The 11,228-nt window shown below is 49.8% G+C and overlaps 1 protein-coding gene across 1 annotated transcript in view; it reads left to right on the top strand.

Annotated features, from left to right (window-relative positions):
- Positions 1-4,373: 4,373 nt before the first annotated feature.
- Positions 4,374-11,228, top strand: part of VEGFA (vascular endothelial growth factor A) — a 12,031-nt gene continuing 5,176 nt past the window's right edge. The window contains exons 1-7 of the mRNA XM_031059701.1: positions 4,374-4,428; positions 4,683-4,879; positions 6,560-6,636; positions 7,053-7,085; positions 7,249-7,395; positions 9,837-9,908; positions 11,029-11,160. Of these exons, the coding sequence (XP_030915561.1) occupies positions 4,374-4,428; positions 4,683-4,879; positions 6,560-6,636; positions 7,053-7,085; positions 7,249-7,395; positions 9,837-9,908; positions 11,029-11,160 (713 nt within the window). The remainder of the gene's footprint in view (positions 4,429-4,682; positions 4,880-6,559; positions 6,637-7,052; positions 7,086-7,248; positions 7,396-9,836; positions 9,909-11,028; positions 11,161-11,228) is intronic.

The raw sequence follows: 11,228 nt of genomic DNA, 5'->3' as shown, positions 1-11,228 counted from the left end.
ATATTTATATATATATATCTATCTGCACACACACGGGCGCACACAAAGAGCTGAGTAGCGGCGCGCGGCTTGCTGGGGATTCACCACAGTGCTGTAGGAAGGGATTTGTCAAATTTTGCTGCCCGCCTCTTTCCTGGCAGGGCTGGTGATGCCCAGCTGGGTGGCCGGGGCTGATCCCTGAACAAAGGCCGGAGCAGCCCCCAGACGGCTGGTCTCTGAGGAAGAGAAGGAGAAAGGGGCAGTCCAGGATGATTTTCTGGGCTCGTGCCTCCCAGCAGTCTCAGGTACCTCTCCCCGCAGTCAGGGGATTACTAAGTGCTGTAAAGAGCCAGGCTTGAAAAATACACCTTTTTATTCTGGTTTGGGCTGGCAAACTTTGCAGATTCAGGGAATGGCACTCTAGGGTTCTGATAGGTTCTGATGGGTTCTAATAATTGGTTCCTGGTTGTCCAGTATGGACAGGACCATTTCCTGGTGGGGAAACAAGGTGGTGTCTCTGCAACTGCTGTGATCTTGTGTCTTTCCAGTTGCCCAAAGGCCAGGGTGTCACAGTGTCCCCTGCCTCATTGGTTCATGCAAGTAAATGTAGACCAGAAGGGCAGTCAGCCCCTGGGTTAGTCAGAGATATCTCCTGCGAGCTCCCTGTCTGGTGAAGCCCCATGTGTGTCAGGAGGTTGGCTTCTGTCCGCAGTCCTCAGTTCAGCAGTGGGATAAAAGAGCTGTGGACTTCGGAACCTTCAGGCTGAGGTGATCATCACCTGCTTTAAGACCATCCTGACCATGTTTTCCCCTTACCTGCGTAGCAGAGCAGATCACTTGTTGCATGGCGGGGTCTGGCAGACGCCTTGCAGGGTCCCCACGGGCTGTGACCTCCAGCGTTATTCCAGCCAGAGGTCAGCAGAGGGCTCCAGCACTGTGGGCCCAGATTGCCTTTTTTTTTTTCGTAGCAGTCAGTTTCAATTTCTGTAACTTTATTGGTGTGACAGATTCCATGTGTGTTGCCAGAGGTTTGTGGCAGGCTCTGCTTGGGGTAGGTGTCCATTTTGTGCTGGCTCAACAGAAGAAGGTTCAGTGACTTCAGAGGGATCAAGATGGAGCCTGCTGTGAGGCTTATTTTGGTAACCAGCTCTTTGCTGTTGGTAGAAAAGAGCTAGTGTCCCCATCTGTGCCATTTGTTGTGCCCAACAAATCCCTCCTGGGGAGGGAAAGAATCAAACAGAATTAACTTCTGTCACAAGAAGGTTGATGGGATTGCAGGAGAAGCTGGTCTGGGAATGTAAGTGGTGAGACTTCAGTGTTATTGTCTGGTGCTGTTTCAGGTTCTGCAGTGTAGATACATCTGTGAAATAAAAGTCAGGACTCCTGGCTCTACTTCTGTCCTGTGGTTTGAACTTAGAGGTCCTCTCTCTATACCTCAGTTTCTCCTCTGTGAAGAGGAGATGATCATGGACCTCTGTTACCCAGGGACGGTCCTGTAGTTCCTTCCTCTGAAGCTCTTAGGGGCTTGGGCTGAAAGGTGGGTTTGTGTCTTTGGCCATTTTATGCTTTCTCTGTGATGTCCGACTGTGACAGGTTTTTATTTGGGATGGACTTAGTCTGGTTGGAGACTGTTATTTTAGCTTCAGCCCCTACCCTTTTGAGCTCAAGAGAGGCTTCCACATGTTTTGTGGCACAGGAAGTCGTAGAGGGGTCAGACAAACACTCTTTTGTTTCACGGGAAAAGATTTTCTGGTATAAATAAAGGAAACCACCATCACTTGTGGCTGCACTTTTATTTTCAAAATAACAGTGTGTTTGTATTGCTGCTAAGACGTTGATGGGGAGGGAGGCAAAATGATCAGAGACTTCTCCTTTTCTAGTCCAGCATGTTCTCACTCAACTGCTCCAAATTTGAACTTAAACTCTGCCTTGAATAGTTAATGTGGGTCCTGTCTGTGTTTTAACCTTCCTTCCACTTCCATTCACAACAAAGAACCTCTGACTCAAATCTGGAGGTGTTTTGCAGGGTAGGAGTGTGATTTAATTGTGGGATTAACTTCTAATGTGGGCTGAAGCCCAGATTGCAGGAAGGGAGGGCACCTAGTGGTGTTAGTCCTTCGGTGACCTTCTGTGCTTCGCCATGAAGGAGACCTTCTTCCATTTGTGACACAACCAATGGAAAGGAAGCACAGGCAGAATCAGCCCAGCAAAGTGTGCAGTATAACTCCCAGTACATGGGAGTAAGGGTAGGTATGGTAGAAAGGGCAGGGCTTTGCTGTGAGGTTGACTGTACCTCAGTCGTGTGCTCTGGTTTGGTTTGGGTGTTAACTGTGCAAATGAACTATGGAGTGTTGTGCAGTCTCCATGTGAATGCTCTGTGTCCAGCAAAATAAGGCAATGTGCCTTTTGTGGCAGGATTTTCTGACTGGCAGCTAGGAAAAGATTCCCTGGTTCCTTTTCAGAGGCTGATTCAGACTTTGGAAAACCATCATGTTTTAAAGTAAACATAGAAACTCCCAAATTCTTCATGGGAACGATTTAGTCCTGTCAAATCTCTCAGATCTCAAGTATAGTTGTCGGAGTGTAGCTGTAAAAGTAAAGACCCTGCAAAAGAAGTTGAATATGCTGCTCTGGGGCCTGTTCTGTAGTCTGGTTTCTCTGGAGTAATGCAAATGCCTGGATAATGCAATATTTAGGAAAGCATGACAGATACCAGTCAGTTTCACTTCACTTTTCTACTCTTGTTTTCTGCCTCCTTTATATCCCAGACTGGTGTGGCGAGCAGCATTTGATCTGCACAGGTAACTGCTGCTTTCCCTCCCTCTTACTTTCCATCCCTCCCCTTGACGTAGGTCTGTAAGCATTTTGATCCTGAACTATGTCTTTGCTGCCAGAGTTCTCAGATCCTGTGTCTGGCACAGTGTGAATAATCAACAGCGTAGTTCAGCGACTATCTTTGTGCCCGCAGAATTTCCCACGTATTAAATTGTTCAACTTGTTGGAACATAGGCGGTGACTAAGGTCACTCCAAAGGGGAACAGGAAGAAGGAGGAGAAGGAGGTAGTCACAGACAAGATAGGAGGACAGACAGGAGACATACAGCATTTAGGGGAGCAGGGAAGAGGAAGGGAAGGAACAAGGAACAGAAACATTGTCTTCTAGACAAGGAATACCAACAAGCAGTCCATGCCTGCCAGGCTGCATTTCCCTTTCACAAGCCACTTTCTCTTTTAATAGCTGCTCACGCTCTCTGACACTTCAGACTCCTTGGAGGGAAGCTCCTGCCCTCTTATACCCGCTCTCAGCACTTCAGCACTATGGCACTGTCAGCCCCGCATGACCTAGAATTAACTTTCAACAATTAACTGCGGGCTGTGAGCTCCAAGCCCTGCAGCTTTTGCATTTTTGTGGCAAAGTAACCTTTATGCTAGTTTGTCACAAGTTCAGGGCACTTTAGAAGCGCTTACTGGAGACCATTATTTTCCATGATGCAAGCAGTTTGCTCTTATCACTCTGAGTTATCAACCTTGGTGCTGGAGGACTCTGCATGCTGTACAGGTGGATCATTATAGTGCATAACAGCATGGGGCAGGTACTATCTCCTTGTGCATACTCTTACCCTCTGCTCCATGTGAGACATCCTCTGTTGCCAGTGTGGTGCTAGAGCTAGGAGGCCTGCAGGGCTCCAGGTACTCACTGTTTGCAGTACTATACTAGCATCTGGGGTTTGTGTGTGTGTACTTATCTGTACTATCTCTCATCTCTTTAAATCTCTCCAACCCTTGACCAAGCAGCAAAATGAAGCTTTGGCAACAAACTGGGAAACATTGAGAAATACTTGTGAAATCAGTGCAGATCGCAAGCGGTTAGTGTTTGCTCCATTTGTAGGGAAGGCATGGGATAATGGCAGATCCACCCTGTTCCCCCTCCCACACTGTCTCATTGTGGTTCAGTAGCCAAATATATAGTCTGGTTAATCCTGGGGGTGCTGCGAGCCTACTTTGAATCTTTCAGTGGGTGGCTTGGTTCCTCGGTCTGGGAAAGTGGTCAGTGTGGAGACATGGAGGCTGTGACTTGTAGTGGATGCTGTCATGGTTCCCTGGTGACCTGCTGAGGTGGATGTTCTGCATGGCCGAAAGAGGTAGATGACAGGAAGAGTGAAGATGCATAGCTCCATGGTTCAGAGCCTCTGCTTGCTCTTAGGAGTGTCTGTGCACTGGGGTCCGTACAAAGGATGCTTCTGGCTTTAAAACCACTGGGGCATCCGCTGACTGTTTTGAAAGGGAGTAAAGGGCAAACCAGTGAAGGGCCTTAGTCCAGAGCGCAGATTATCTGCTGCAGCTTCAGGGTTTTTTTGGCTGAGCTGATACTCTTAGTGGCAGCACACCAGGAGTATGGGGAATAGCAGAGAAGAGGTTTGGGAACGAGTCAGCTGTGGCGTGCATCATGGTACCGGGAAGGCAATGAGCTCTCTTGTCCATCTTGCCTTTGCCCTGAAGCAGCTGTAGGAGGAGATTGTCTTTTTCCCTTCCCACTTGATGTATGTGTATGTAGAGCAGAGACAATGGATTTAGGCCTGCAAGACTGCTAGTGAAGAGCATAGGGTAGTTGTGTTGCAACTGTCTGGCTCACTTTAAGGGGTGAAGCCCTACACATTCTTGAGCTAAGTTTGCATTAACTTATTCCCTCCATTCCTCTTTTAGTTATCAAATTCCTGGAAGTCTACGAGCGCAGCTTCTGCAGGACTATTGAGACCCTGGTGGACATTTTCCAGGAGTACCCTGATGAGGTGGAGTACATATTCAAGCCATCCTGCGTGCCTCTGATGAGATGTGCGGGTTGCTGCGGCGATGAGGGCCTAGAATGTGTCCCTGTGGATGTGTACAACGTCACAATGGAGGTGAGGGTCCGGCTTGCAATCTGCCATGCTTGGTTGGAAGGAAGCAAGACAGCCATCACAGCCACCCCAAGTCCCAGCTCCCAGCTAATTCAGAGGAAGTGCAACCTACCCCAGGGAACCTTTCTTCTGACCCTGGTGCTCTGTGTTACACCACACAAGGTTAAAAGATGAGTTGCCTATGTCTGTTTAAGGCTAAGAGGAGAGTCTGTGTTTTGGCTCCTGCCGAAATACAGTAGGTAGGAGCATGCAAAGGAGAGTTTCTGCAAAGGAGCGCTTTGTGCTTAGAGAATGCAAAGGAGCATTTTTGATGGTGTTGTCTCTCAGTTTCTAAAGAAGATACTCCTTGGGCCCTTGCACCACCCTAACTCTACACACAGCTGTTGTTCTGAAGGCAGCTGAGTGGGCAAAAGGGGAGAACCTGTCAGTACTCTCTCCTGAAGGGTATGTAAGGTCAGCCTGTACCAACAGAGCAGGGAATTTGGGTCTTTAGCTATCCTGCCACGGCAGGGGTTAAAGGGGATCTATGAAACAAACTGTTCTATGTCAGCTGGAAAAGCCTTTCTGTCTCTGGGCTCTTCCTCCTTTGTGTGGAGACTGCTGAAGGTGGCCATAGCAAAGGCTGGGCCTTTGGGGAAAGATTCAAATTGCTTTAAGAGAGCTTAGTTACTGCCCTTGCCTGTGAGACTGGATCCCAGCTCTTATCCAAAATTGTGTTGGTACCCATTACCCACAACCCATAGCTCCCTCACCTACTTTTGTCCCTTAGCCTATTGAATGGCCACTGTAAATATTGCTGTGAATTTTTAATATCTGTGAGAGATGTGCAGGGCTAAGTGATTAACCAGCAGGTCCTTTTAGTTGAATTTTGGGCTGTGTTGGAACTGTGTTAGAGAACCTGCCTGTGCTCTCTCATGGTTCCCCATACTGCTTTTCCACTTGCAGGCTCCAGCCATACTAGCTTGGTGTAGCTGGGGATGGTTTTCTTCCTACCATTCCTTGCTGAATTACAGTTCTTGACTGGTATGCTTGCATGCCTGTAAAGGGTCAGAGGCAATAAAGCAGATATCTAGAGCTAGTTTTCCAGCCATGCTCTGGCTTAAGAGAATGTGACAGTATTCCATAGCTTCTAAATAACTTCTCTGGATATACCTTGGGCTGGGGTCTTGGTGATGTCTGGCTTTGCAGGGTCTTTTAAACACAGATCTCCAGATTTATTTTGTGTGTTAAGTTACTGAGAAAGTGAGATGTCAGCTGGGGAGGAATGCTGGCTTAAGGAAAAGGAGTTGGATTTGGAATTTTCGTCTGGGACCTTTGTGTGAGACTGAAGCATGGCTTCTGCACAAGCAGGCTGGATGTCCAGCATCAACCAGGGAGGGCTCATTGAGGACCTTGCTATGGGGGTACACCCTCTCCCATGCCTGTCTCCAAGGCAGTCCACCAGTGCTGGCACTGGGCATGCACGAGCAAACAGAGCTTTGGCACAAGTCTGGTGTTGCCGCTCGCTTGTGATCAAAGGCCTTCCCTGGCTGGGAGAACGGGGCCTCAGAGCTAGCTCGAACTCTGCCCTGCTCTTCCCAGGAGCACCTGGGGTGTGAGTGCTTTGCTGCACAGCAGCCTGATTTGGGGCTGTGAACATGAAGAGTGAGCAGGCAGTGACCCTTTCTGTTTCTTTCATTCCAGATCATGAGAATTAAACCCCATCAGAGTCAGCACATATCACACATGAGCTTCTTACAGCACAGTAAATGTGACTGCAGGTGAGAATGGAGCAGCACTGGTTCCTCTTGCAATAAACTTACTCTGAGCCTTTCCTTTCTTCTGCCATTGGGTTGGGACTCTTGTTCAGACACTTCTGCAGCCTTCTCGGTTGGTTTGCAGTGGGATGGCTGAGCCTGGGAAAAGAAGCCCTCTGCTGTCAGGGCTCTTCCATCCCTAGCTATCACAGGTGGACAGTGCTAGCTTGCATCCTGGGATCTTTTGGCCCTAGCTACCAGCTAGGGTCAACAGGAGAGCAAAACCACTTTGAGTCAGGCCCCTTAACCAGTGCTGAGGGCGTCCTGCAATGCTGCGTGTACATGACCTTCCCTGGACTTGGTGGGAACTGGGGATAATACCAGAAGTATATGTGATAAGCTCTCTTCTAATGAAGCCTTTGTTCTGTCTTCCTCCACAGACCAAAGAAAGATGTCAAAAACAAACAAGAAAAGTAAGTGACAAGCTTTTCCTCCTTTCTCTTTTGGTGGTTGGTTGGCATTTCCTCTCCCCACTGCCCCTTGCCCTTTTCTTTGGTTGGATATACTCACTTTAAGAAGGTGTTTTTGGAAATGGCATATGGTACTGCATGGGGCGATGCTCTGAATCCATTCCAGGTGGTCACAGAAACCCACTTCTGATGGTCCTTCCTTCATACCCCAGACATGGACCTTGCATGACCCATGGCCATGGCAGTCATTCCTAATGCTTTTTCCCGAGTCAGGGAAGTCCCATCGTGTCTGTTCTGCTGGAATGGATTCAAGGTGCAGCCCCTGTTCTCCCCTTCCCTCTTCCTGGGGTGTTTCTGGTTACTGCAAATTGCTGGCTTTCTTTATTATTAATTTTTTTCTTGCTGCTTAAGTGAGTACTTGCTGGCTTCTTTCACAGCAGCTTTGGTAGGAGCTCTGCTGGCTACAAGGAGAGGTGGAAGTAGAGGCCTGGTGGAGGCAGGACTATTGCCATGCAGGATGTGACACTGGTTTTGTTTGGGTGGGGACCTGGGAGGGTGTAAAGGGAGGTGGATGTCCTAGCTGGGTCTCGGTGAAGGCTTTCATGAGGGGTTTTTTTGAATCTGATGAGTTTGCTTTAGTGGCCTGAAGGAGCTTAAGTCACAACCTTCCCTTTTCTTCCTCTCCAAAGTAAAAAGGTTGTGGAAAGTAGAAAAATAAGCTCTAATCCTGCAGTAGTTGCAGAGATGAGCATAAAATACAAAACAACGTTGAAAAGAAAGAATGATCTCTCTGCGCGAGAGGATCAGCTGGACTGCACATGGCTGGGAAAGCAACTCTGCCATTTAGAGGTGCGGAGTTGGAGAGGAAGGAGTGAATATTTGGAGATGAAGCTGAATCTGAGACCGAGGGAGTGAACAGGAGAGAGAGAGCTTTTTTCACCCCTCTCCTGGTGGTTGTATGTTTCTAGCTGCCTTCCAGCCTCTCCTCCTCTCCCTGGAAATCTGCTCCTGGCTGCATCAGACTGCGTGCAGCCAACAGTCCTCTCTGCACAGGGCCGTGTCAGGGACGGTCCATCTGTGTGGCTCTGTAGTTTGAAGGTGTGTGAGAGTTTGGTCTGTATGAGCTCTGGTGAGGATGGGGTGTGGGTGTAGCAGCCAGCTCGGACTGTGTTGCATTCACTTTTCCTCTTCTAACAGCACCTTGCCTGCTCTTTGCTGGTTCTGCACTCCCCAGGGAAGGAAGGGAAGGGAGGGGAGAGACTGATGTGCTTTGATTTGTGCCAGATTGAAAGTCTTGTTATATTGGTACCCCTCTCCTCCCTTCAGGTTGATTTTCTTCCCCTCACCGTCTCCCTGTGACTCCTGCCTGACATGTAGGGCAGAACTGGGATTGAGCTGATGCTCTGACACTTGTTCCAGTGAGACGACTTGAACAGGGCCTAGGAGACACCTATGGTGCTTTCTCTTCTGTCCCTCCAATTCCCTTTGACAGCTCTCTCCCGAGGTGGGCTGCACCAGGGAACGAGGGAGCCTTTGCTGAACTGCCTCAGAGCTGGGACTCATTTGCCTGACAAGCCCTAGTGCTCTGCCTAGGGCCTTCTCCTTGCATGTCTCTCCCTTGCTCCTATGCTAATGTGGCTCAAGGAGCAGTACAGGCTCCAGCCTCCCTCGCTCCCTGTGCTCTCAATGGCCCATAGAGATCCATGGTTAGTGTCCAGGACTGCATATCCTAGCCCCTGCTTGCTCAGCCCCTGCCCAAGAATCAGAAGCAACTGGTGAATTTTTCAGAATGGAGTCAGTACCTTGGCTCCATCTGCTTGTCTGTGTGGCAGGTCCACGTGGACAGTGACAGGAGGGAAAGGAGGGAAGAACTGAAAGCTGCTTGCTGATTATCTCCTGGGTAAAATAACTAGGTCAGGCCATCCTCTTCCCCCTCTTTACTCTTCAGTACTCAGAATAGAGGCTGCCAGAGGAGATGTTACAAACATCCAAGTAAGGTCTCCTGGGGTCCTCTGAACCCCAGGCAGGAGGTGAGGTGGATAAGCAAAGCCTTTCAGGTTGGATAGCTCCTCAGAGATCAGCTATCTTCCCTTGTCTGTGGAGTGCTCCTGTCCCAAGGCAGGATTGCCACCCACCCTGCAGCAGAGCTATTGGAGCTCAGCTGCCCCCTCCTAGGCCCAGTACTGGGCAGTGCGTCAGGTCAGAGTGGTTTCCTCTTCCCTGAAGAGAGCCCTTCACTCAGGTTGCCTTTTGTCAGTCGTTGTGCAGCTGTGCTTGTTGCCTGGTATGGTTGTCTGCACTCACCGTGGTGGCGCGATGCTTTCACAAAGCTTTCTGTTCCTTCCCCTTCACCCCTGCCCCTTTCCCACTGCCCCTCTCTGGAGGGGGCAGGTGCCCCTCTGAGGCTGCAGCAGATCCGCCTCTGCTCTCAGCAGCCTTGCAGGAGGTGGGCTCTGCTGAGTTCCCTGGTGTTGGCTTGGCTGTGGGCAGGCTGGTTGCAGAGCTGACAGGAGCACTGGAGCCGGTGAATGTGCGTGCGAGGTGGAGATCTGTGCTTCAGCCCTGGGATTTACCCTCCAGTCCTGCCTCATGTGCTTGTCCCCTCCCAGCAAGGCACATGGCTGTATTTTTTTTTCTCTTCTTCCTTGCATTTTCTTCCGTTTTCTCTCTGTTTCTCCCTTTCTTTCCCCCTCTCTCTCTTTCTCTTTTTTTTTTTTTTTTTTTTTTTTTTTTTTTTTTTTGTTTTTCTTCCAGAAAATCAAAACGAGGAAGGGGGAAGGGTCAAAAGAGAAAGCGCAAGAAAGGCCGGTACAAACCACTCAGCTTGTACGTTTGTGTCCTCTGCTTGTAGACTCTCTTCCCTCCCTCTCCCCAAAGCAATCTGCCTGCTTGCTGCTCGCTCAAATCTCACCTTCCCCTCCCAGTCACTGGTGGGCTGCAGATCCTGCAGGGGCAGAGCTGGTGGTGGCACTGCTCTGGCACTAAGGCTATCTCAGGGAAGGTGGCTTTAGCTTGCTTGGCTCTCTAATCATTAGTGGTGACCGTTGTCCCAAGGCACAAGAGTGTGGTGGGTGGACGAGTACCCTGCACCTCTTCACGCCTTCCGGTTGTATCTCTGTCATCTGCTTTCCACCGCTTGTCTCGTGTCCTCACTGCTATGATGAGTGGTGACAGGCAGGCTGGCATCTGCCGTGCATGTGTGTGTGTGTGTGTGTGTACACGTGTGTGCGTGGTGTCTGGTGGAGTCACAGGTGGAGAGGAGAGGTGGGACAGTGGGAAGCCAGAGAGGGGGTGCTGGGGAGCCAGGAGGGGCCTCTCTGGTTTTTTTTCTCTCTTTCTGCTGGATTTGCTGGCTTGTCTGTCTCTTTCGCTCTGCCTCTCTCATGGTGGTTCACAAAATTCTGCATTGTACATTCATGGCCCCTCCGTAGGAGACTCCTAGGTGGTGAGGTTGGGATGGGGCTTACAGAAAGGAGGGCAGTGCCAGCTGCAGGGGTCAGCATGTGGTGCTGGAGCCCAGCTGCTTTCCAGGGGAGGAGAGACCCTGTGTATTTAACTCGTTCAGCCGCTGGCCTCTTTCTACTCCAATAGTCCACTTCAGAGAATTCCTTTCACTGATATGTCAATAGCTGGCTGGGACCTCTCACCTTCCCATCCTTGCTTTCCCCTTCTTCCTCCCTCTGGCCTGAGCCAATGGATCCAATGCAGCATTTGTGAATACTGTGCAGAAGGCCTGTTTCCTTTCTCTGCGCTAATGCAAGGGGTTGCTGTCCTGGGGCTGTTGAGGTGCTGCTGGAAAATCCATCAGCCCATGGCACTCCAGTTGGCAGCATGGGGGCTGCGGGAGGGGGCAAGGGGATTGCTTTGATGTTCAGGGTGTTGCATGTGTATTTTCTTTCTGCTGAAGCGCTGTAGCTTAGACATCTTTCCTTTTGCCTTTTTGCAGTCACTGTGAGCCTTGCTCAGAGAGGAGAAAGCACTTGTTTGTACAAGATCCCCAGACCTGTAAATGTTCCTGCAAATTCACAGACTCACGTTGCAAGTCGAGGCAGCTTGAGTTAAACGAGCGCACTTGCAGGTTTGTGTCCTGAAGGATGAAACACACAAAGAGAAAGAGAGAGAAAGAGAAAGAGGGGGGGAGCTTGC

This window comes from Geospiza fortis, unplaced genomic scaffold (genome assembly GCF_000277835.1).
Source record: "Geospiza fortis unplaced genomic scaffold, GeoFor_1.0 scaffold41, whole genome shotgun sequence".
NCBI classification, from domain to species: domain Eukaryota; kingdom Metazoa; phylum Chordata; class Aves; order Passeriformes; family Thraupidae; genus Geospiza; species Geospiza fortis.
This window is presented reverse-complemented; position numbering and strand designations above follow the sequence as displayed.